Source organism: Balaenoptera musculus, chromosome 3 (genome assembly GCF_009873245.2).
Source record: "Balaenoptera musculus isolate JJ_BM4_2016_0621 chromosome 3, mBalMus1.pri.v3, whole genome shotgun sequence".
Classification (NCBI taxonomy): Eukaryota; Metazoa; Chordata; class Mammalia; order Artiodactyla; family Balaenopteridae; genus Balaenoptera; species Balaenoptera musculus.
The window spans coordinates 68,661,942-68,688,911 of NC_045787.1; the positions used below are offsets into that span (position 1 = coordinate 68,661,942).

Here is a 26,970-nt window from a genome sequence, read left to right on the forward strand (position 1 = left end):
TGATTACTTCTGTCTAAATACAGCTAAACATTTAATAATTTCATTATTTTCTTCCTCCTTTTAGGGGCAGTTCAAATTTAGTACCAGAGCAAGGCCCAGGGAGATGAGATTTTTTTTTTCTGGCTGATGATGGTCTCTTTTGAAGGATTCCATTATGTATTTGTTAACGATTCATTCCCTCCCATAAAACTGTGCAGGGGAGAGAAGGCATACAGAGAGCCAGACGGGGATGTACTGGGAAAAGCATTTCCCCAGTAAAAAAAAAAAATTTTCTAAAGGCCTAGGTTCTAAGAGCAACACTTTGTTTCTTCCTGTATTTTAAGCATTCAAGTGTTAAAACTATACTATGCAGAAATTTTGTGAACCCTCAGCTGCAAAAGTATTAAATGCTGTTATTTGTATAGAGGTAGCTAGACCTGAAGTAGCTGCGATCACAGTTGAACAGTGATAGCAAAACACTAACAAACACACCAGGTGCTCCTTTTTCTTGATGTCAACCTAATTCCATCTTTTCCCCTCTGCTTTTCAGTTAGTTAGTTAGACAATAGTATGCCATTTGGTCTCCTTCCAGGATAGACTAGAAGGGATATGGACATCTCCAAAAACATTTCAACAATATGCAAAAAGGTCGATTCTAGTGCTCAGCAATTTGTTCTCTCCCACTACTCACATCTCAGTTTTTTAACCATACTGACCTGCCATTTCTCAATCTGAATTGCTTCTCCTGCCTTTTATTTCTAAAAAAACCCACAAACCTAAAGACACTCTGCTTTTTTTTATCTTAATGACATGCTTATTATTTCTTAAGCTGGAATAGGAAACTTACTTGTCATTTACCTTTGTAGGCCTTGGAGTAACTTAGGTGGTCAATGATGAAATGAAACCTCTAAACATTTTTTTAAAGGGTAGGAAAATTTTCAGAGGTAAATGTGGACCATGCTCTGACGCCAAACTTTAGTGACCTAAAAAAGAAACAAGATAAATTCCGAACAGTTTGCCTTTCTGTCTAGAGCCTGGCAGGACCACTGCTTCACCGGGACTGCAGTGAAGGACTGTCACTTTTGGCTTCTTCCCCTCCACTTTTATAAAACCACACTTCATGAATTTTATTCCTCATTCCTCAATGAGAAGGAAATTAAAACAACGCAAACCTAAAATTAAAGAATTATTATTGAAGGATATGCATATAGTAAATACTACCGTCAAATACTGAAATGTAATTAAATGGTACCTACACTTTATGGAAAAGTACATCCTGGGATGCACTGACACTGAGGAGAGGTTTGCATCTGTAAAACTTACTTAGATTTAGGGCAACTGAGTTTCTCAGAATTCCTTCAACCCCATTTTCCAGAAACAATCTGACAGACCTTCATACTCTGGTTCCAACTCTAGGAACTGAATAAGATCACAGTTAAATAACTGAATAAATGCTATAATAGCCAACATTCCTTAGCACTTTTAAAACTGACTACTAAAGTTTTGTCTTTTGTGGTGCCTTTTTAAAAAAGGATAAGTTTGCTTAATGACATCTTGTATAAACAATATAGGCAAATAAATTACAGCTTTAATTTGGCTACCATAGAAAGACTGATTTGATATTAGTCATGGTGGGGCAAGATTACCCAAACTAGGTGCTATTCTGGCTCCTTTGAAGATGTTTTACTTCACATAAAGCTACCCTGAAAGGAAAAAATTTTAAATAACATAAATAGAAAAGTCTAATATATTTTGATGCTTTCACATTACTTCATTTTTGAAGTTAAATGCCAGATATGCTTCATCCTTCTGTTGATTAGTTAGCATTGACAAATCAATTTCAGATGTTTAGAGGGAATCTACCAGGTCATCGTCAGTCCATTCTTCCTAAGAAGGAAAGAAAATGTTTGCTATAAGGATAACACTATACTGAAGCATAACCAGTACTGTTTACTTTCTTGCCTCCTTGCCTCCCTTTAGGAAAATGTTCTCCTTTCGCTATGCTGATTATAAAAGGTAAATAAACCAGGAAAATTTGTAGCAGTTTAACCTTATAATAATATGGCATGGTCTCACCAGACTAGTCCAGTGACAAGAATAAATGTTACAGTTGTGAACTTCTGCCTCTGATTATTCATTTTTATCTGACTTGCCAGGTACAATTTTTTTTTAAACAAGGGTAGGAGAAGAATCCTTGAAGATCAAAAAATATATCCCTACTACCTTCTATGACCTTAGGAGGGATTCTTCATCAAGTAACTATTATACTGCTTCAGAACAGGCCAAGACAGAAGTGAGAAAAATTCCTCTAATAATGGACAATGTACATAAAGGATGCAAAAAAAGAAATGAAAGCTTTCCAATACCCAACACCTCTGTCTATAATGCTTGCACTCTGGAACAGTAAAATCTTAACATTATGGTTGTACCAGAATATACAGCAATGATAACTTAAAATTTACCTTTGGAGAACATACCTCATGTTTGGATTTCTTTGAGACATAATCATCATCTTCATAACCTTTCCTCTTTTTCCTGTAATTAAGCAACCATCAACAAGCAATATTATACTGGCAACAGAATCTATAAGCTAGCGAGGCTATGAGATACATCTATTGAAGAACAAAGCCTGGATAAAGGGAAAGAGGTGAAAAATTATGGACAGAAAGACAATATCTTTCAAATTACTCTTTGAATTCAATGCAATTCTAATTAAAATTTTAAATAATTTTTCATGGAGCTTATCAAGTCTAACTCTGACCTGGGAAAGATGCTGCAAAAATAGCAAAAGAATCTGAAAGAGAACAAAGCATGGGGAGCTCGTCCCACTTAACATCAAAACACACACTATATATGTAAACTATAGTAATTAAAAGTGTGGTAGTCGTCCCTTGGTATCTGAAGGGGATTGGTTCCAGGACCCCTCATGCATACCAAAATCCTTGGATGCTCAAGTCCTTTATATAAGATGGCAACAGGACAGTTGGTGCTCTGCATCTGCACATACGGAGGGCTGACTGTATCAGCAAAGAATTACAAGTATCAATGATCAGAGCAGACAGGCAAAAAACAACCAAGTATATATAGGGATTTAATCTGTAATGAGTATTTAAAATACCTAGAGAAAATCATGTAATATTTTTAAATGGCTGGCACAACAGGTTACTTATTTGAACAAAAATTAATATTACTAGATTTCTACCTCAAACCAGGCACAAACAATTGTAAATTGCTTTTACAGCTGAACAAAAGGCAAAATAAAATATTGATTAATTTAGAGTAAGAAAGGTTCAGATGTAAGTGTGAAGCAAAAGACAAGGTGCCTAAATAACAAAGTGAAAGAAACAATAGAAGAAAATAGCTGTATGATATATATAGAAAGATGGGTATATAAAAAGAACTACAAGAAAATAACACCAGAAAGTTGGGCACGGGTTATAATTATGCAATGCAGAAGAAACACAAATGATTGTTAAACACAGAAATATCAATGCTTCAAAGTATTAGGGGAAATGCAAATTAAAATACCAACATGACACTATTTTTTCACCCAGACTGGCAAAAGTTAAAGATTGATACTATTAAATGTTATACGATTTATATGAAAACAATTATTTATTGTTATTTAATTTCATATACTTATTTCATATACACATACACAGAGAAAAGCTTGGCAAAGGTAAGACACCAACTATAAGTTACCTCTCAGTTGAAACTGGAATTTAGGTTTTGGTCAAGGAGAACTTTGGTTTACCTGTATTAACTGGCTTTAATAATGACAATATATTATTGTGTATTGAAAAAGATAAAAGAATTTTAAAGACCAAGGAAAGATATTTTACCCTAAAGTAGTACTTACAAGTGGGTCCATGGACCAATGCTGCTGGTCCCTGAACCATTTCCAGTGTGCAATGAGATAAGTACAGAAATTAAGTGTATGTTTAGAAACTTTTATAGCAATTTGATAGATTTATTTATGACTGTTGATTCTAATAAAATTTAAGCTTATTTTTTATGTCTTTTTATTTTGTTTTTCTAAGTAATTGGTTATATTTTACAAAAGTATAGGTCTGTAATGGGTTAAAAAGAAAACCAACAGTCCTTTACAGACAGTTTGAGAAGCACCCCTCAAGTACTCATAGATATGCAAGATCTGCTTGACACAGTGCAAAGCAAATGGTCACCTGGAGTAAGATGTAAATTCTGGCAATTAGGAATTTTGGATTATGGTCCATTACCTAGGTGGAAGGGTAGGATTAATAGTTCAATGGTCTAATTCAGAGGTTGACAAAATTTTCTTTGAAAAGGTCAGAGAGTAAATATTTTAGGCCTCGTAGGCTATGCAGTTTCTGTGACAACTACCCAACTCTTCTGCTATAGTGTGAAAACAGCAGTAGACAATAATGCAAACTACTGGGTGTACCTCTGTTCCAATAAAACTACTTCTATAAACAAGCAGTGGCCCAGATTTGGCCCATGGGCCATAGTTTGCCAATGCCTGGTCTAAGCCCATTTCAAAATCAATGTGAAAAGATTATAAATCAGTGCTTTAATACTTTCATTCATTAAAGTCAACATTTTTCTTTACCTCTCTGCCATCACTCCTTCCTTCCTTAGTTACCACTGAAACCCAGGAATGAAATTTACCAATTTTAAGTTCTATGCTAAGCCATGTTTTACAGTTACAGCTACAAATATAATATAGTCCCATATGTTGCACACTTGATAAGTCCTTGGATATCCTCCTACTACAACTTTATAGTTAAAGAATCTGAGTCATGTGTACCTGATTTGAAGACCCTGGAATGCTGTTCTGGCTTCTCATATATTATCCAATAGGATACAATCCCCGATTAGAGATCAAAAACATCTCAAATGCATCTTACTGTTCAGATGCCAGAGCTAACCCCCAGTAAATTTTACAGAATGCATTCCACAGAATAGAAAATAATAGTTTTACCATTCCTATACCTGCCCAGATCCTCAATTGTTTTAAATGTCTAAAAGGGTTAAGTAGATCCTTCAAACTGCAAAGCATTAAGAACTTGAAAATGGTGATTTCCACATTCAGCCTACAAATCAGTAAGACACATTAACAGTGTTTCTTATGGCTGCAGGAAGAGATCGAACAGCACATTTTCCTACTGGTTCTGTCTTCAATATAAAGTTACCACTGAGAGAAAATATGCCAAGTTTCCCCACCCTAGCTAACAGAAGTAAGTGTGGAACAGTATACTTGTTCTTCAGAGGAGATACCAGACCTACGAAGAACTGAAAGATTAAAAGGGCAAGAAGAGGTGCAGGAATTCCCTAGGAAGACTCTGCCCACGGGACCCCACAAGAAGTAACAGAATGGGACAGGGCCCACAAGCCAAAGAACACATTAGTCAAAGCAGGAGCAGAATGTACTATGAAAGCCAAATTCGTAATTTATTATTTCATGTTTAATCCTGTTAGAAATCTCCAGTCAATAAAAAAAATCTGATTTAATGGGTAAGTCAGTTTTCCCCACATGAGCAAACATTTACCAATTAAGTAATTTAAGGACTAGGTGGAGACAGTAATAATTATATCTATTCTTGAATTAACAGTCTCGCATCTACTTACGTAATTATGTTAAGTGCAAGCTCAGCAGAGTGACATCTCTCCAACTTCTGTTTCAGAACAGCGACTTCTTCAGGTCTGGGTGGTTCATATTTTTTTACCAAGTTCCTCATGCCTATGTGGAGATAAAAAAAGGATTTATAGTAGATAATAAAAAGCCTTGTTCTCATAAGGGAGTTGAATGATGTTTTCCCATCTAGTTTTGGGAACAAAAAACACTCTTGAAATGTGATTATTCTTACCAGGATTAATACTGTTCCACATTAAAATCCACTGAACACCATACTTCTAGTTAAGTTATTATAGCTGTCTGCTGCTTAGCCCACATCATGTATGGCCTAAAGATAAGCATGCCCTACTAGTCAGTATTTTTTTAAAATCCTACCATGGTCACTTTTTGCTTAGTTTTAATAAGGCTTTTAAAAAATCCCTACATGATTTAGTAAACATGCTTAGTTCCCTGCCACCAACCATATTCAAAAGATTCTATCCTACAGATGGCAGGCCAAGAGTGTACTACTTATTTACAAAGAACCATTATTACATAACATGTAATGAAGGGAAGATGCTTAGTAAAAACATGTCAGTGATCCTTTGCTTTAACAAAATACAAAACCTATACAATGAAGTATGACCAAGAAAACAAATATGTCCTCTTTAGGGTAACAGCACTGACTTTAAAATCGCAGAAACATCCTCTACCCTGGTCCATTTTGTTATTCAACTACAATAAACCAAAGAACATAAATCTCAAGATTTATTAGGGAAATGATGAGAGATCCAGGGCTTATTACTAGCCAGGCACGTGCTCCAAATGAGTGACTTATTTCATAATGCAAATAAAGCAGTGTTTGCAATTGAATTAATACTAGTGACTTAACACCCTTAGGACAGTATCTTTGTGTGAAAAATGATGAATAAGATACCTTAATATCGCTAAAGCTCTGAGTGTTTTATCAAGAGCTATTCTTATTTTGTACTAAAACAAATGGAGTAAAATAAAGGTACTGAGACAAAATCAGTAATAAAACTGTCAGCTATAAAATGAGCACAGTGAGTTACCTTTAAGACCTCTTCTACCTACTAAATTCCCTGATCCAAATGTCTATGGCCAAACTGCAATTAGCTTTGGAAGTGAACCCTCTAGTGGTATAACTGAAAACCTACCTGATGGTTCGTAAATCACAAATCCATTTTTCTCAAAGAGGGAAGGCGTCAAAGATAATTTCAAGCAAAGAAATAAGAAATGATACTTCCATGCCCTGAAGCATGTTGACTTTCGAAACATAAAACATGTAAGAAGTACTCCCTCTCATCCAAGATCAAGATATTCAATCTCATATTTTATTGGTTTATTCAGTATTTAAACCATAAATTTTATTAACAAGGACAACTGGCACAAAAGGTTTGGAAACAAACAAACACACTGTTTTTAACCCTAACGAGTAGTCTAGTAGCCATGAGCATGCAGTGTGACATGAGCAAGTATGAAAATGGAAAGGACTGGCTAACGTAGCCACCCAGTTTAGTGGAGGTTCTGACTCAACAAGTACCTTCTGTACAGCTAAGGAAACTATATTCAATATCTTGTAATAACCTATAATGGAAAAGAATCTGAATCACTTTGCTGTACACCTGAAACTAACACAACACTGTAAACCAACTATATTTTTAAAAAGTGAAAGAAGAAAAAAAAAACCCTTAAGACAGTGTTTCTCAGCATCGACACTAGTTGGGGCTGGATAATTCTTTGCTGTGAGGAGCTATGTTAGTTTCCTGAGGCTGCTATTAAAAATTACCACAAACTTAGTAAGGCTTATTAAACCAACAGAATGGATTCTCCCACAGCTCTGAAGCCCAAGAGGCTGAAATCAGTTTCATTGGGCCAAATTCAAAATACTGGCAGAACTAGCAAATGACACATATTAACTAGTTAAAGCTAATTTACCTACAAAATGGAAGTTTCAAATTTAATTAGGCTTTAATTCCCTGAGATCTTTTTCAGTGCTCATCATATCTGGGTATACTTTAAAAGGACCCTGTTTTGAATCTCAATCCTTTCTGAATCTGATTATATTTTCACTTTCGTAAAAAGTTCTGTGTAAAAACTACTTTCTTTCATGTACCTTCTATTTGTTCTTCACCAATGTATCCTTCATGCCTCCATGATACAACAGTTCAATGTAAGTAAATCTAAACAATAACCTGTTATCTCAAGTTAAATACCAGGATGTTATTTACTTAGAAAGTAGCTTTGTGATAGAAGAGTATTTTATAAAGTGTTCTGTTTTACTTACTTTTCATTATATCTAGTAACTGTGACAAGCAAGTTCTGTTCTCTTTTAGCATCAGACTTTCTGATAAATAACTGGAAAAGAAAAAAAAGAAATTTAAATCTATTGAACACATATAGCACCTTGAGAAAATATGACATCATAAATTATTTTCCTCCATGTTCATTTCATCATCAAGGTTAGTTTTTAAATAAATTTACTTTAAAACTGTTAAATAACAATACTTTGAACTCTACTAAACTATAATCTGCATCTCTTACAGTCTTAAGGATTTACTACAATTTATACTAGATTCAAAATGCTTAATGTTCAAGTTAATTTAACTTCCATAATATATTCAGAGAGAAAATGATATGAAACTAACAGGAGCAATACTCAATACTTTTAATGCTAAGTGTTTAATATTTAGACCCTATGAGTCTAATCTCACTCACTTTACAGGTGAGGAATCTGAGTCACAGGGACGAGAAGTTATGAATAAAGTCAGGTAGCAGCAGAGCTAAAACCTGGCACTAGTAAGGATTCTCTCTCCCCTTAATATCAAGTCCATGTTAACTATAATTGCTCTTCTTGGGACAAACAGGTATTCAAACCCATAAGAACATCACCCCACGCTTTACAAATCTATTACATCTTTTTTGCATCAAGTCCAGATCAAAGGTGTTAATACTATTCCATAAATGTACATAAAGCCCAATTATCTGTTTTCTTGGAACTAATGACAGTGTAAAAATGTAATTTCTATTTTTAAATTTTTAGTTACTGAGGTTTTATATACTTGAACTTGATCTATAACTGATAAAAGCCCAAGTGAACAGATTCTCAAGGCAATGTAATCTTTCAAACATGAATGTAAAAAAAACTATTAATTTTTCTCGGGTGAAATAAAATTACAAAAATTAGAAAGACGATTCTTTAAGAAATTTTGTTGCTGTATGTCTTTTAAACTATCAAAATCATTTAAACTACATTACAAAGTTTTGATAACTACCTTTGCTGTTACATCTTCATCGTCTATTGTGGGAGTTTCATTTTAGATATGGAAATCAATAACTCCCCTAACAACTAATACATTTCTTGTTATCAGTAATTCAAAATAACAATTAGTTTTTTCCTTTCACTTTTCTCCCTAAAACTCCTCACACTTCTGATATCTTTTTTTTTTTCATTACCTAAGAAGTCAAACTAGGAAATGAAAAATAAAGCTCTAAATCCAATGAAAAAGAAGAAACCTCTAATCAACAACAATGTAACATTCTATGACTAATAATCTTAAAGCCTCATTCAGAATGTAACAACAGCACAAGGACTCCCCCCTTTTGAAATCAGTAATAAATATAAAGGCAATTTCCATGTATCTCAAAAGTTGCAAAGGATGTCAGAAGCTAAAAATGATTTGAAAGCATTTCCTCAAGGGAAAAAAATGCCCAAATGTCTATAGTCCCTGGGAATGCAACAAAAGTGTATTCAATTTGCAATCAGCCCAAGGTACCACAATTTCACTTTCACCTGCCTATCTGAAATTATAACTAACTAAACTTCTAAGATGAAATACACTCTGATTTGGACCTTAGGATCCTTCATCCCTCTCTACTGACATAAGAAAAATCTCACCACTGAAAAATTAGCATATACCTGCATAAGATACAATGCTTAAATAGATTAAGCAAACAACTGGTTGTCTGAATTGTGAAAAAGAGGCTTTTTCCCTTACACTATGGAAGCTCCATACCCGCAAACTCCATAGGTATCAATTTGCATGGCCACCCTTCCTACAAGGATAGCTTGTTCATTCTTATATTTCTACAGTATAGTACAGTGCATGGTGCATAGAAGGCAATGTAAAAAAAAAACCTCCATAAAGGTTTGCTTAGTAAATAAATGAAGGTATAGATCACTTTGGGATTAAATGTATGTACTTATATATAGTTGGTGAGCTGTGTCTATACAGAAGAGGCATACCATAAATTAAACTTAGTCAATAAATGAAGGTATAGATCACTTTGGGATTAAATGTATATACTTAGACACAGTTGGTGAACTGTGTTTATACAGAAGAGGCATACCATAAATTAAACAAAATACAAGCCCACAATCCCTTATCTTGGATTTGTTTTGAAATTCAGAATTATTCATGTCTTAGAAACTTAACATGGTGTATATACCATGAAATGCGAAATACTTCAGTGATATCTCTGGGGCAGTGTCTTGTAATCAGTAACATTAATATTTCTGCTAAGAAACCTAAAACTATTCCCATTCAGTTGAATAAAGACTAAATCACATCTGTTCATGTTTCCTGCCACTGTATCAATGGATTATGAAATTACAGACAAGGGATTACAAACATGCAGAAAAGTTTAAATTTAGAGAGTTTTATCATCTTTCCTCCTCAGCTATTTCTAGGAGTGAATCAAGCAGAACTTCGAAGGTATAAAGAAATTAAATTGCTATAAAGAAATTAAATGTAAAGATTTTTAAAGTCTAACTTACTGCTAGCCTGTGCTTTAGTTATAAATGAATATAATAAATATCTAATTAACCTTCGCACAAGATATTATTGTAAGAATCAAGTGAATTTAATTCATGTAAAGTGCTTATCACAGAGCCTGGTTCTCAGTGCGCACTTATGTATCAGCTATTAGTATCTATAGCTCCCTAAAATTCATTTGGACATTCCCTCAAGTATTATTCATTCAACAAATCTTTACTGAATTCCATGTTCCATACATGCTCCACAGCAGGAGATTAATGATAAAACAAGGCAGACGTATTTGTTGCACTCATGCTGCTTACCAGTTCACAAAACTTCTAAATTTGCCATATATTGATAGCTGTTATCAGTCTTCTGAGGATCACCTGATTTAATTCTACTTCAGTCATAAATGGATCCTCTTAGCTCAAAAATATTTCACTGAATTTTTAAATATTTCCTTAAAAGGTGATTCCATTTCTTCCCTCAGTTGCCCTCAACAACCCTCAACCACAGGAGATATGAAGGACTAACGTTACAAAGTGAACCTTACTTACAAACTTGGGACTCCAGGAAGGAATAAACTGAGGGACTGAGTCTAATCTAAGTTAAAACACAAAATAATACCTTTCCATAGTAATTCCTGCTCTGGATGCACTAGATAAAATGGCAGTCAGAGCAATCTGGGAAGGTGTGTATAAAAGGTGAGCATCCGTCAGTGCAACTCTATTAAGAAAGTCATCAGCTGTTTTCCTCAAGATCTCTGGATTCTCCAACATGGGATAGCGAGTCTAGAAAGAAAGTTTGCAAATGTTATCACTTCTGAGGGTTTAATGGAGTAATAACAGTACAAAACTATTCCTATAAACCAGAAGTGCTTAACACAGGATACTTTTAGTAACTCCTGTAAGATCTCATTTAGAAACCAAAGCACCACCTCATTTTGATTTGAAATTCCTTCTACTAAAAGTTTACTTTTGGGAAATGAATCTTTGTTTGATTACAGAATTATTTTTAGTATATGCCCAAGAAATATGGATGATCCCCTATTTTCTAACCATTCTTACCTTTTAAGATGAACCCTAAATCCTAAACCCCAGATATATTTCAGATATCTACATTCAAGTCCCAAAGCAGTAAGAAATCTTTTCTATACTCTGAAACAAAATAGCCAGTCAACTGTACAATCACACACAGGTCTTGTCATCCCAAAATGCCTGACCTCTGATATGACAAATCCAGCATTCTACTCTGACCACAGTGTTCCCTCTCCCAGTACGTACATTTGCTCAATTACTTCACAGCTGTTCTTTGACTTCCTCCTCAGGACCTCTGGTTCCTTATCCCTATACTTGCTCCTACTCACCAGGGTCCACTGGTTCTCATTTCCCTCTTCAATTCCCTGCCCCAGTATGCTGCCAACATATTTCCAGCAAAACTTCAATAGTGGTCGAATTCAACCAACCTGCTTTGCAACTCTACCCAGATTTCTGGGTGCTGCTAGAGAAAACAATACAACAAGCAGGTCTGGTAATATTACTATAAATTCAAGTTCACTGACCTCAACAAGGCTCTCAACACTGCCTAGCTAAAATATTCCATAGAAAATGTATTCTCCCATTTTTCAGTGATTATGTTAAACACTTTCTACTTGACTCAGTGTCTTTGATAATTCTCAGAAACTCCACTGCTCTCAGAAAATGATCTCTGTTGATAACAAAGACACTTCATTTCCTGCTATGGCCAAATCCCCAAACATAACGTTATCCTCACCCATGCTTTCCTCTTTCCCTCCGTTAAGAGAAACAGCCAGTTCTTCTACCTTGCTTCAGAATCCCATGCCAGGCCCTCTACCACACTCCAAAGGAAAACTTGAGCTACACATGTTCCATTAAGCTTTCTCTACTAGCTTTCTAAATCAGTTTCTCATGCAAAACAAAACACGACAAAAAATTGTTCCTTTCTTCTACTTCTAGCAGTTCCCCCATCTTCTCAATCATCCCATCTTCTTTTTCCACTTCAAAGACAAGCTGTTTAATCCAAGTTATATACACTTGTTTTCTCACCTATTTATTCCCCAACCAGCTCCAATCTTTTTTCCTTCACACTCCAAGAAGACTAATTTCACCAAGATCACAAGTCACCTTTCTGGCACTAAATCTAGCAAATGTCAACTGTTACTTTGCCTGAATTCTGAGCAGGATTGCCTGAATTCTGAGCAGGATTGGAGAGCCTCCCCTGATTATACTCTAAAAGTATTCTACTTCCCTTCACTTCTCCAGAAGTCCTACCTCTCTGGATATTCTTCAGTCTTCTTACTAGATTCTTACTTTTCTCTAGCTACCCTTTAAACGGTCCTTATGGCCAATCCACTTTAAATCTTCCTGGGGTGGCAGTGATGCCCAAATCTACACCTCCAGCCTAGCCATCTTCTCTGGCCTCCAGACACAAATATCTACCAACCTGAATGTCTTGCAAGCAATCGAAATTCATCATGTCCCAAACCAAATTCATCAAATCCCTACCCCACCACCATCAATAAATCTCTCCTGCACCAGTTTCCTGTATAAGTGTACCACCATCCACCGATATGCTCAGGCCAGAAACCTAGGGGTTCTTCCACTGTCCTTGCTCTCTGTACGCAATCATTCCTCAAGCTCTACTGATTCTAAAGCTCAAGAAGCTCTCTCTGTACCCACTACCACTTCATGAGTCAAACCAACCACTATCTTTCTGCCTGAACTACTATAACAGCATCCCAACTGGTATCCCTTCATCCATTCGAATCCATTCTCCACGTTATGCCTGACACATACAGGTGTGCAATAAACATCTGACACAGGCTGATGCATGAGTTTGCCAACATGTTTTTTATAGCTGCAAACCTAATCACGCCACTCTTCAGACTTGACCCTTTCACTGGCATCCCATTGCTCTATTCAAAATCTGTAACGTTACCTCCACAGTCTATACTCTGCCTTCCACTCAGGCAGCACTCCGTGGCAGTCCTCCCCATTTACCTCTAAGTTCTGTTTAGGTTCTTTAGTACACCATGGTTTGTTAAGTCTGGGCCTTTGACCAGAAAAGTCTCTCTGAATGGGATGCTCTTCTACCACCCAATCCCTACTCTTGCTCTGAATTTTACTTCAAATTATACTTTCTCAGAACTGTCTCCCCTTCCTCTCAATCTGCTATCTCCTTCTAAAGTACCCTGTATTTCCCCTTCTGTTAACACTTAGCACACTGAATATATGATTGTCTTTCCCATTAGACTGTAAGGCCTATAAAGTGGAGGCTGTTCCTGTCTTGTTCTTGACTACATCCTCAAGCACCATGTTTGACATACAGAAGGCACCCAAATTTGGCCACTCAAGATAAATGAACCAGTTTTTGACTTCTGTTCACTTAACTCACACTATCCAAGTCCTTCCTCAGGGCCAAAACAAGTTGCTTTTGTCAATGTTCTGACAAAACATTTATTTACTGTTATTTTTGATGCCCACATATTGACTTCAGTTCACAACACCCTAAAAATAGAAGTCACTTAGCAATCTTCTAGTTTAAAATTAAAATTTTGTAAAATTTCTAAAAATAGAAGTCAGTTAGCAATCTTGTAGTTTAAAATTAAGAATTCTGTATGTATGAAGATCCAAGACAGTATACTTGAGTTAGAAGAGTTATCTTAAGTCTTTAAAAGCATTACAATTGTCCTCATTATGGTCCCTCGACCAGTATTTGCAAATCTACTAAATCAGAAGCTCAAGAACTACAGTCTGACAATCTCAGTTAATAAGCCCTCCATGTGATTCTGATGCACACTGAAGTTTGAGAACTATTGCCCTAGAAGTCCAGGCCAAACACATTTTAGCAAGCCTAACTGTGTAACAATTAGGATCATTACTAGTTATAAAATTTTGATTATTTTGGTTAAAGAACAATAGCAAAGGAGTTCACTCCACCAGTTTACTTTAGTCAGCAAGAATACCTTTAAATCAATGAGAAAGCCCTCAAAGGGTCTATAAGGATTGTGGACAATAAGGTGGAAATTAAGTTGCTGTATAAGAAGTAGTTCATATTCCAAAATCTGTTCGAGTGCCTTCTCTTGTCCAAGAGGACTCTCCCGCAGATTTCCAACAAACTGTGGACTAGACACATTGAATTCATCCACTTTGCAGGCCAAAAATGCACAAGTGAGCCTAGAGGAAAAAATAAGGGGAGGTATATGTATATACTTCGAGAAATACCAAAATATTTCTAAAATATGTTCTAAAATTGCCTAATATTCACAAATGACTATACTAGACATCTAAGGAAATTGATTTAAAAAAAGAGAGAGTTTCCTGTTTAATCTTTTTATCCATACAGAGACTATAAAAATTAGGTTGAACTGTATAACAGTGCCACAGCATTCAGTCATTAGTAACTTAATGCCAGTTTTATATAGTTCAGCCTAAATATCTGGAAAAACAAAATAACTGAAGAATAAGGGTACTCAGCATCATGAAATATAGATGGAAGAGAAAAAAAAATAGTACACACATATGTACATATGCGCCTGAGAAGAAAGGTATGTTAAAGAAACATTATGGAAAGCCATCAGTGGAAGTCTCCAAGGACATTTAAATAGGGGATTATTACCTCAGGAACAAACCTATGAAACTCTCATGGCTACTACATAAATTTCAGAGTGAGAAATTAGTAATAAGATTACCACAAAAACCAAGACTGGAAGTAACAAGGGCCTGACCTAGACTGGTAGAAATGGAAATGAAAAAGAGAAAATATACAGGGACAGCACAATTGACAGCAAGTTCTTTGATGAGTCTCATACTAACTTCATCCTTATTTTTAATGATAAGCACAGTGCTTAGCAGAGGGCAGAAACACAACAGACCTTTGTTCAAGTGAAATGACTGTGGAACTATAGGACTTGTAAACTGACGGGATGTACAGGAAGAGGAGTAACCGTAAATGATTCTCAGTCAGAGCAAAAGGGCGAAGACAGGTTTGGCTAACAGAAAGGGATATTATGGAAGCCAGTTTAAGAAAAACAGAATTTGAATTTGGACAAGTGCCAATACAGATGCCATCAGTATTACAGGGAAGGAAGAATTATACAGGTATATTAATGAGTATCAGGAGGGATCTTAAGTTCAGAATAGAATGCAAGTCTAAATTACCCTTTATTAGGAAGTCATTTTTTCACACACACATGCTCAAATAGTATAAAAGTCTTCTTAAATGAAAATCAATAAATTAGACTTATACTCACATTATTATCCGGGGGTGATATTCCATTACTGAGTTATTAAGATAAAAGCGCTTGAAATACATACAAGCTGTACCCTAAGATTAAAAATACATATATTATCAGAACCTATTCACACATACAAGTTATATTTTGTATTAAAAAAAACTTATTTATGCAAAGGTTTCTTTGAAAAAGTCACCTGCAAAAAAACCCAAAACTTATTACTTCTTAAGTCAAAATAAATTGTGATAAATTACAACAGAAAAACCACAGCCAACCCTTTGTTGTCCTTCCCCACCCACCCTGGCTTATCCTTCCTATGGTCACTGGCTTAATTTTAAAAATGTGGGGGGGGTTTTACACAATTATATATATTTGTATAATTTATACAAATGATCACAGCTCAAGCAGTCAATCTAGTAAAATACTGGCAGAATAACATGGTCAGGGCAATGAGCCTTCTCTCTAAATCCACTCTGGTTCTGTGATCTAACCTGCTGCCAAACCAAACAGGAGAAGCAGCACCTACCATTTACTGACTGCACCCCATGTGCCACACTCTGTGCCAAGTATAAAACTATCATCTTATTTTAATTCTTGTAACAGCTTGGTGAAGTACTGCTATCTCTATAGAAAAAGAAACTGAATATCAATGAGGTTAACTGACTTGTTCAAGGTCACAAATCTAATAAGGGACAGGGCTGTTTTCAACCAAGGTCTGCCTGTACTTTTAAAAACTATTTCATTTGGCTAAAACCAATGAAATAAATATTTATCTACTTTAGAATAGAAAAAAATACATTTCTTTTTAAATATTTTAAAAGTTTAGTTTTGTCATTTTATGTGAAACAAAACCCAAAACTAACAGTTATAAATAAGCAAGTTATATAAAGACAAATTCCACAAAGAAGTTCATTCAAGGATTCAGTTTCTCCATCTGAAAAGATCACTTAAACCTACCACCTTGTGTTACAGTTTTCTTATCAGAAAAGACTAAGACCAAATCTGGAAATAGAAAGCAAGCACATTTAAAATTTTTCATGAATCAGATCTCTTAAAGGTCCAGTAAAAAACAGAAAACACTATGAATACTTTTGGACTTGGTATTTTCAATGTACTTCAGTTTTTTCAACTATAAAAATGGAGAATATTTTCTAGGAGCTTATTCTTTTCTGGGCCATAAATTATTCACTTGGTATAACTTTAAAATGTATGATCTACTTTCACTTAAGACAAAACTTTCATATTTGATATTCACAACAAATCTGTGAGATAAGAGAAAAATATTTTATACACCTTTCCCCCTTTTTAATCTTTCAGTTTTTAAATTTCAGTTAATTTTCTATCAACAAAAATACACAAATCCAGACGAAGGAACAAAATAATACCCCAGTAGAACAACTAAGTGAAGTGGAGACAGGTAATCTACATGAAAAAAAAGTCAGAGTAATGAGGTAAAGATGATCCAAGATAGGAAAAAGAATGGAAGCACAGATCAAGAGGACACAAGAAATGTTTAACAAAGAGCCAGAAAATGTAAAGAACAAACAGATGAACAATACCTTAACTCAAATGAAAAATACATTAGAAGGAATCAATAGCAAAATAAATAAGGCAGAAAAATGGATAAGTGAGCTGGAAGACAGAATGGTGGAAATCACTGACGCAGAACAGATTAAAGAAAAAAGAAAGAAAAGAAATGAGGACAGTTTAAGAGACCTCTGGGACAACATTAAGTCCACCAACATCTGCATTATAGGGGTTCCAGAAGGAGAGACAGAGAAAGGGCCTGAGAAAATATCTGAAGGGATTATAGCTGAAAACTTCCCTAAAATGGGAAAGGAAACAGTCACCCAAGTCCAGGAAGCACAGAGGATAAACCCAAGGAGAAACACAACGAGACACATACTAATCAAACTGACAAAAATTCAAGACAAAGAGAAATTATTAAAAACAACAAGGGAAAAAAAACAAATAACATACAAGGGAAGCCTCATAAGGTTATCATCTGATTTTTCAGCAGAAATTCCACAGGACAGAAAGGAGTGCCATGATACATTTAAAGTGATGAAAGGGAAAAACATACAACCAAAAATACTCTACCCAGCAAGGCTCTCGTTCAGATTCGACAGAGAAGTCAAAAGCTTTACAGACAAGAAAAAGCTACAAGAATTCAGCACCACCAAAGCAGCTTTCCAAAAAATGCCAAAAGAATGCCTTTTCTATCGGAAAAGAAAAGGCCACAACTAGAAACAAGAAAATTACGAATGGGACAGCTCACCGGTAAAAGCAAACATAAAGGTAGGAAATCATCCACACATAAATCAAAAGTAGCAACTGTGAGGAGAATACAAATGAAGGATATTGGAAATGCATTTGAAATTAAGAGACCAGGAACTTAATCTTCTGTGTGTGTGTGTGTGTGTGTGTGTGTGTGTGTGTGTGTGTGTGTGTGTATAGACTACTATACCAAATCCTCATGGTAACCACAAACCAAAAATCTACAACAGAAAAAGCAATCCAAACACAACACTAAAGATAGTCATAAAATCACAAGAGAGGAGAACAAAAGAGGAAGGGAAGAAAAAATACCTAGTGAAAACAATCCCAGGGACTTCCCTGGTGGTGCAGTGGTTAGGAATCCGCCTGCCAATGAAGGGGACACGGGTTCGACCCCTGGTCCGGGAAGATCCCACATGCCGCGGAGGAACTAAGCCCATGCGCCACAACTACTAAGTCTGTGCTCTAGAGCCCGCGAGCCACAACTACTGAAGCCCGTGTGCCTACAGCCCATGCTCCGCAACAAGAGAAGCCACCACAATGAGAAGCCCGTGCACCGCAACAAGAGTAGCTCTCGCTCGCTGCAACTAGAGAGAGCCGGCACACAGCAACGAAGACCCAACGCAGCCAAAAATAAATAAGTTAATTAATTAAAAAAATATATTCAAACTCCATCTAAGAGTCCATAGCTTTAAAAAACAAAATCCCAAAACAGTTAACAAAATGGCAATAAGAACATACATATCAGTAATTACCTTAAATGTAAATGGATTAAACGCTCCAACCAAAAGACAAACACTGGCTGAATGGATACAAAAACAAGACCCATATATATGCTGTCTACAAGAGACCCACTTCAGACCTAGGGACACATACAGACTGAAAGTGAGGGGATGGAAAAAGATATTCCATGCAAATGGAAATCAAAAGAAAGCCGGAGTAGCAAGACTCAGACAAAACAGACTTTAAAATAAAGACTGTTGCAAGATTCAAAAAAGGACACTACATAATGATAAAGGGATCAATCCAAGAAAAAGATACAACAATTGTAAATATATATGCACCCAGCACAGGAGCACCTCAATAGATAAGGCAAATGCTAACAGCCAGAAAAGGAGAAATCGTGGGGGATTTTAACACCTCATTTATACCAACGGACAGATCATCCAAACAAAATCAATAAGGAAACACAGGCCTTAAATGACACATTAGACCAGATGGACTTAACTGATATTTCTAGAGCATTCCACCTGAAAGCAGCAGAATACACATTCTTCTCAAGTGCACACAGAACATTCTCCAGGACAGATCACATGATGGGACATAAAGCAAGCCTAGATAAATTTAAGAAAACTGAAATCATGTCAAGCATCTTTTCCAACCACAATGCTGTGAGATTAGAAATCAACCACAAGAAAAAAACTGTAAAAAACACAAACACCTGGAGGCTAAACAATATGCTACTAAACAACCAATGGATCACTGAAGAAATCAAAGAGGAAATCAAATTCATAGAGACAAATGAAAACGAAAGCATGATGATCCAAAACCTACGTGGCACAGAAAAAGCAGTTCTAGGAGGGAAGTTCATAGCAATACAATCTTACCTCAGGAAATAAGAAAAATCTCAAATAAACAACCTAGCCTTACACTAAAGCAACTAGAGAAAGAAGAACAAACAAAACCCAAAGTTATCAGAAGGAAAGATATCATAAAGATTAGAACAGAAATAAATGAAATAGAGACGAAGAAAACAAAAGATCAATGACACTAAAAACTGGTTCTTTGAAAAGATAAACAAAACTGATAAACCTTTAGCCAGACTCATCAAGAAAAAAAGGGAAAGGGCTCAAATCAATAAAATTAGAAATGAAAAAGGAGAAGTTAGACTGGACACCACAGAAATACAAGGGATCATAAGAAACTATTACAAGCAACTATCTGCCAATAAAATGGACAACCCAGAAGAAATGGACAAATTCTTTGCATGGTAAAATCAAGCAAAACTGAACCAGGAAGAAATGGAAAATATGAACAGACCAATCACAAGCACTGAAATTAAAACTGTGATTTAAAAACTCCCAACAAACAAAAGTCCAGGACCAGATGGCTTCACAGGCAAATTCTATCAAACATTTAGAGAAGAGTTAACACCTATCCTTCAGAAAGTATTTCAAAGAATTGCAGAGGAAGAAACACTCCCAAACTCATTCTATGAGGCCACCATCACCCTGATACCACAAGTAGACAAAGATACCACAAAAGAAAATTACAGGCCAATATCACTGATGAACATAGACTCAAAAATCCTCAACAAAATACTAGCAAACTGAATCCAACAATACATTAAAAAGATCATACACCATCATCAAGTGGGATCTATCTTAGAATGCAAGGATTTTTCAATATCTGCAAATTAATTAGTGTGATAGACCATATTAACAAATTGAAGAATAAAAACTATATGATCATCTCAATAGATGCAGAAAAAGCTTAACAAAATCCAACACCCATTCATGATAAATACTCTCCAGAAAATGGGCATAAAGGGAACATACCTCAACATAGTTAATAGTTAAGGCCATATATGACAAACGCACAGCTAACATCATACTCAACAGTAAAAAGCTGAAAGCATTTCCTCTATGATCAGGAACAAGACAAGGATATCCACTCGCGACACTGTTACTGAACATAGTTTTGGAAGTCTTAGCCATGGCAATCAGAGAAGAAAAAGAAACAAAAGGAATCCAAATTGGAAAAGTAGTAAAACTGTCCCTGTTTGCAGATGACATTATACTTAGGAAATCCTAAAGATGCTACCAGAAAACTACTAGAGCTCATCAATTAATCTGGTAAAGCTGCAGGATACAAAATTAATACACAGAAATCTCTTGCATTTCTATACGCTAACAATGAAAGATCAGAAAGAGATATTAAGAAAACAATCCCATTTACCATCACACGAAAAAGAATAAAAGAATAAAACACCTATGAAGAAACCTACCTAAAGAGGCAAAAGACCTGTACTCTGAAAACTATAAGACGCTGATGAAAGAAACTGAAGATGACACAAACAGATGGAAAGATACACCATGTTCCTGGATTGGAAGAATCAGTATTCTCAAAATGACTGCACAGTAAGTCCCCTACATCTGAACGAGTTCCATTCAGAGTGCATTTGTAAGTCCAATTTCTTCGTAAGTCCAACTAAGTCAGCCTAGGTACCCAAGTAACACGATTGGGAAACTATATAAGTACTATACTGTAATAGATTTATAATACTTTTCACACAAATAATACATAAAAAACAAACAAAAAATAAAACATTTTTAATCTTACAGTACAGTGCCTTGAAAAGTACAGTAGTACCAGTTACATCTCCACTGCTTTTATGCTTGCTTCTGGACATCCTGGGTTTGAAATAAATATACTGTACTACTGTACTCTATACAGTACTGTACTTTAAAGTACACAAAAGCACAACCACTTGTAGAGGATGCACATATATGACAATGTATGCCAGACATGTGAACTAACTTAACGTGATTGGACATGGAAACGCATGTTCTCATCTTTGAAAGTTCGCAAATTGAAGGTTCGTATGTAGCAGACTTACTGTACTACCCAAGGTAATCTACAGATTCAATGCAATCCCTATCAAATTACCAATGGCAGTTTTTGCAGATCTAGAACCAAAAATCTGAAAATTTGTATTGAAACACAGAAGACCCCAAACAGCCAAAGTAATCTTAAGAAAAATGAAGCTGAAGGAATCATGCTCCCTGACTTCAGACTATACTATAAAGCTACAGTAGTCAAAACAGTATGGTACTGGCACACTAACAGACACATAGGTCAGTGGAACAGAATAGAAAGCCCAGAAGTAAACCCACACACCTCTGGTCAACTAATCTACAACAAAGGAGGCAAGACTATACAATGGAGAAAAGACTGTCTCTTCAATAGTGGTCCTGGGAAAACTGGACAGCTACATGTACAAGAATGAAATTAGAACACTAACACCATACACAAAAATAAACTCAAAATGGATTAAAGACCTAAATGTGAGACCAGACACTATAAAACTCTTAGAGGAAAACATAGGCAAAACAGTCTTTGACATAAATCACAGCAATTTCTTTTTTGACCCACCTCCCAGAGTAATGAAAATCAAAACAAAATAAACAAATGGGACTTAATTAAACTTGAAAAGCTTTTTGCATAGCAAAGGAAACCATAAACGAGAAGACAACCCTCAGAATGGGAGAAAATATTTGCAAATGAAGCAACCGACAAGGGATTAATCTCCGAAATATACAAAGAGCTCGTGCAGCTCAATATCCAAAAAACTAACAACCCAATCAAAAAATGGGCAGAAGATCTAAATAGACATTTCTCCAAAGAACACATACAGATGGCCAAAAAGCACATGAAAAGATCCTTGACACTGCTAATTATTAGAGAAATGCAAATCAAAACTACAAAGAGATATCATCTCACACCGGTCAGAATGGCCATCATCAAAAAATCCACAAACAATAAATGCTGGAGAGGGTGTGGAGAGAAGGGAACCCTCCTACACTGTTGGTGGGAATGTAAATTTGTACAGCCACTGTGGAGAACAGCATGCAGTTTCCTTAAAAAACTAAAAATGGAGCTACCATATGATCCAGCAATCCCACTCCTGGGTATACACCTGGACAAAACTATAATTCAAAAAGATACATGCACCCCTATGTTCACAGCAGCACTATTCACAATAGCCAAGACATGGAAACAACCTAAATGTTCACTGAAAGATGAATGGATAAAGAAGATGTGGTACATATATAGAGTGGAATTCTACTCAGCCACAAAAAAGAACAAAATAATGCCATTTGCAGCAACATGGATGGACTCAGAGATTATCATACTAAGTGAAGTAGGTCAGAGAAAGACAAATATCATATGATATCACTTATATGTGGAATCTAAAAAAATGATGCAAATGAACTTATTTACAAAACAGAAAGACTCACAGACTTAGAAAACAAACTTATGGTTACCAAAGAGGAAAGGTGGGGGGTGGGGGATAAATTAGGAGGTTAGGACTAACATATACATGCTACTCTATATAAAATAATCAACAAGGACCTACTGTATAACACAGGGAACTCTACTCAGTACTCTGTAACAACCTATATGGGAATAAGAAGAATAGATATATGTATATGTGTAACTAAATCACTTTGCTGTACACCTGAAACTAATACAACACTGTAAATCAAATAAACTCCAATTAAAAAAAAAAACACAAACAATAGGAACAATTACAGGGACAGCATACACAAATCCATATAGCCAAAAAGTTCTAACTACCTGTTTCTCCTCACCATTACCGCACCACAATGTACACACACACACACACACACACACACACACACACACAAATAGGGTCCTCAGAACCATACATCTGAAACAACCACATGAGAACCTAGAGGGAAAGTAATTTGATTTTTTCTTTCTCTATGAAGTGAGGATGTCATGACCTATCTAGCAGACCTCAAAATTCTTTAGATATGGAATGATTCTTGAAACACTGTGTAAGATACAACATAGGAATTCATAATTTAATGGCTTTATTGAAAAATATGTGACAAAACTTAAATACATAAATTATGTATTTATATAAATATATAACTCAGGTGCATTTCTGAGTAAAGTGGATAGAAAATTGATTTAAATATTTATAAGAAGTCAGATTTCATAAGTTAGCTAAAGGACATTATACTTCATCACTGTAACTTACCACAACAGACCTTGGCATTGCTGGCTTAAACACCGAACAGAATTCCAATAATCTTTTCTCATAATACTTGCACAGCGTCATTTCTTCAGAAGGCTCAAGAAAGACTGGGTCATTTGGAAGAACCTGTGAGTCAGAAGTTACAACAAAAATTTAATTAGATAATCTTAATATTTTTTTCTCTGTCTAGATTAAATTAAGTTTATATCTCCAACCAAAGGGAAATATACCACACCTCATTTTCTCTTTATAGAACTGCTAATATTACACAAAACAGCTTTTAAGAAAATATTCAATAAACTGAAACTATACTGTAATTGCATAATTTCTCGGAATGTTAGCTGAATATTTGCTTCACTAATGTATAAGCAATCATGAGGAGTGTGTGCATATGTTCACAGGTTTGATGTCACTATTTATAAATCAAAAAGAAGATACACATTGTCAATGGTTGGAAAACTTTCAATATCCCTTTCTCAGTCAGTTATTAAGTCAACACAGGTTGAGGTAAAAATCAACAAGTGCCTCAAGGATAATTCTGACCCTTAACACATTACCTCTTCTCCATCTTTATAAAATCTCTACAGAATACACTACATGGTTGATAAATACTACAATTTTACAACAAACATCTATTTGGCGCTGTTATTGGTTTAATTACGACTACCAAAAAAGGTATGTTGAGTCCTAACCCTCAGTACCTCAGAATGTGAGGAAATAAGGTCTCTGCAGATGTAATTAGTTAAGATGAGGTCCTACTGAAGTAGAATGGGCTCCTAATCCAATATGACTGGTAGCTTTATAAGAAAAACATGTGAAGAGACAGAAACACAGGGAGAACACTATGTAAAGATGGAGCTAGAGACCGGAGTTAGGTGCCACAAGCAAAGGAACACCTGGAGTTACCAGAAGCTGGAAGAGGAAAAGAAGCTGCAGAGCACCACTCGGCCAACACCTTGATCCCAGACTTCTAGCCTCCAGAACTGTAAAACAATAAATTTCTGTTGTTTTAAGCCACCCAGTTTGTGGTAATTTTTTTATGGAGTAATTTTTCCTAGTTTCCTAGGAAATTAACACAGGTGCTAATTTTATAGAGACAGCATGGCATTGTGGTTTACACAAGGAATGCTGAAAGTAGACTACATGGTTTCACATCTTGGCTCTGCCACTTACTAGCAATATAGCCTGAGAAGTTATTCAACCTCTCTGTAGTTTCCTAAGATATAATGCAAGGATAATAATAGTATCTACCTCATGGGGTAGTTGTGAGGATTATATGAACTAACACTTGCTAAATACTTAGAATTTAGCACAATATGTACTACTTTGTGCAGCACAAAAATAAAGTGATATGAAACAGACGAGACTTCCAGGTAAAAGTAAAACAGGAAGGACGTGGCTGACAGACCATATAGTCCAAACCATCTGTGGTCAACTGGTTTGTGCTAACGGTCTCTCATCCCCCTGCCCCCATCCAATCGATCCATTCCTTCCCTCAAAGCTCTCTCTAGAACAGACTCTGATAAATTTCCCATTTAAAATTTTTCAAAGGTTTCCCTATTCCTCCATCACAAAGTTCAAACTATTTACCTCCGCTTAATAGTTCCCTGCTTACCTTCTCCAACCTTTCATGCACAAATACTCAGCTTCCGCCACACACGATCATGAGCATTCCGGGGAACCAACCCTGAAACTTCTGGCCTCCTACTTTGCACCTGTGGCTCTGTCCACCGGGAAAGTCATCTCCCCATCATCTCCACAACAGCCACTAAGAAAAGCGTCCCCCACTACATAAGCATGCTGCAAAGGCTTCTTCGCCATGTTACTGGTTATTTGTCTGCCACTCGATTACGGGGATGGATGGCCATGTCCGTCTCCGTACCCACTGCACCTAGCAAAGTGCTCGCTACTTTTTAAACAGATAAACGCACTCCGCGCCGAGGAGGTGGGAGGGAGGTGTGCGGGAAGTCCCGGGGGAGAGGGACGGACAAGAGTTTATAGAGCTCGAGGAAGAAGGGCGGCAGCCGGAGCGCTCACCTTCCCGTTCGCCACAGCTTTGCATTTGAATTTGCGGTTGGCGTCGGCCCGCAATCGCGCCAGCTGCTCCTCACTAGCAAAAGTCCAGTGCCGCTTCTGGCTACTGTTGTGGTACATGGTGAAGTCGGAGGCAAGGCCCAGGGAGTCTGGAGAGAAGACCGCCAACGGCACAAAACCGGGACGTAAAACAGCTAAGCCACCTCCGGGATTCCGCGGAAGCCCACGGACTGACGCCGGTCGGCGCGGGCTTGACGACGTCAAGGTCACGTGGTAATTCCGTCCGCAATCGCGTTTCCGGAGCGGATTAGGAGAAAGTCTCGCGGGGTCTCAGGCCGCCGCCCGCGAATCAAATGGGCGTAGCCTATCGACATGGTCCTCCTTTTTTGTGAGCTTCGGCCCTAGCTCCGCCCCTTTCCGACAAGATTTAAAGGAGAAGCGACAGGCAGGGATATCCAAAAGGGAAGTAAATTGAGGGCATGTGGAGGCTAACCTAAACAAGCCACAAGAGATAATCAGAAGTAAGGAAAGCACTCTGGAGGAGGTCAACTTTTAAATAGGATGTTCAGAGGAGGCCTCAGTGAGAAGGTGATGTTTGAGCAAAGACTTGAAAGAGTTGAGGGAGTAGGGCTACCAATCATGTGGGGATGATCTTGGGGCAGATGAAACAGCCAAGATCCTAAGGCAGAAGCATTCCTGGCTCTTTTAAGGAAGAGTGTCTGGAGCGCTACCTAAATTCTTGGCCTGAGAGAGACTGAAACATGGTAGGAAAACTAGAAACAGTGCATGTGTATCGTTCTTTATTGTTCTGACACTAATGTGTACCTGTCTATTCTTTTTCTGTGCCTTTTTCCTTCTGCTTCGACAACTAGCCAATCCTTCTCCCCCTATTTCCATCTCTGAAGCCACTATGTTTAGTAGTTTTAGGGTTTTCTTGAGATTCCCATCTTTATTATTGACCCCAAGGGAGCCTTACACCTTACAATAAGCTATTATTAACACTTAAGAGATTTTTTTTTTTTTTTTTTTTTACTATTAGTGCTTTCAAAATTGCATTTGAGATACAAAATTTACATTGATTACAAAAGCCTTTACTGGTTTTGATATTTGTCCCATTTAGGCATACCTATGTATTATACATGGGGTCAGAAACGTGGATTTACCCACATCAAATTGTTTTTCTAAAAACAAAAAAAGAGATAAAGATGATACAGAGAGTTGAAAAGGTCACACAGGAAAAAGGGGGCAGAATATTTCCAACTTTGCT

General features: G+C 36.4%; 1 protein-coding gene across 3 annotated transcripts; it reads right to left on the bottom strand.

The window, feature by feature from the left end:
• Positions 1 to 129: 129 nt before the first annotated feature.
• On the bottom strand, positions 130 to 25,967 carry CCNH (cyclin H). 3 transcript variants are annotated; one of them, XR_005019479.1, is made up of 10 exons: positions 25,707 to 25,948; positions 23,673 to 23,795; positions 15,623 to 15,696; positions 14,336 to 14,546; positions 10,978 to 11,141; positions 7,881 to 7,951; positions 5,587 to 5,698; positions 2,442 to 2,514; positions 1,750 to 1,866; positions 130 to 962 (listed from the first exon to the last, which is right to left on the bottom strand). XR_005019479.1 is itself a non-coding variant. In XM_036849167.1 (9 exons), exons 1-9 carry the CDS (start codon positions 25,821 to 25,823, stop codon positions 1,828 to 1,830), a joined length of 969 nt encoding a protein of 322 aa, XP_036705062.1. In that variant the 5' UTR covers positions 25,824 to 25,967; the 3' UTR covers positions 1,648 to 1,827. The 3 variants fall into 3 exon arrangements, 2 of the variants coding, with proteins under 2 accessions (XP_036705062.1, XP_036705061.1); XM_036849167.1 differs by lacking the exon at positions 130 to 962 and having other exon boundaries at positions 1,648 to 1,866; positions 2,457 to 2,514; positions 25,707 to 25,967; XM_036849166.1 differs by lacking the exon at positions 130 to 962 and having other exon boundaries at positions 1,648 to 1,866.
• Between the last annotated feature and the right edge of the window lie 1,003 nt (positions 25,968 to 26,970).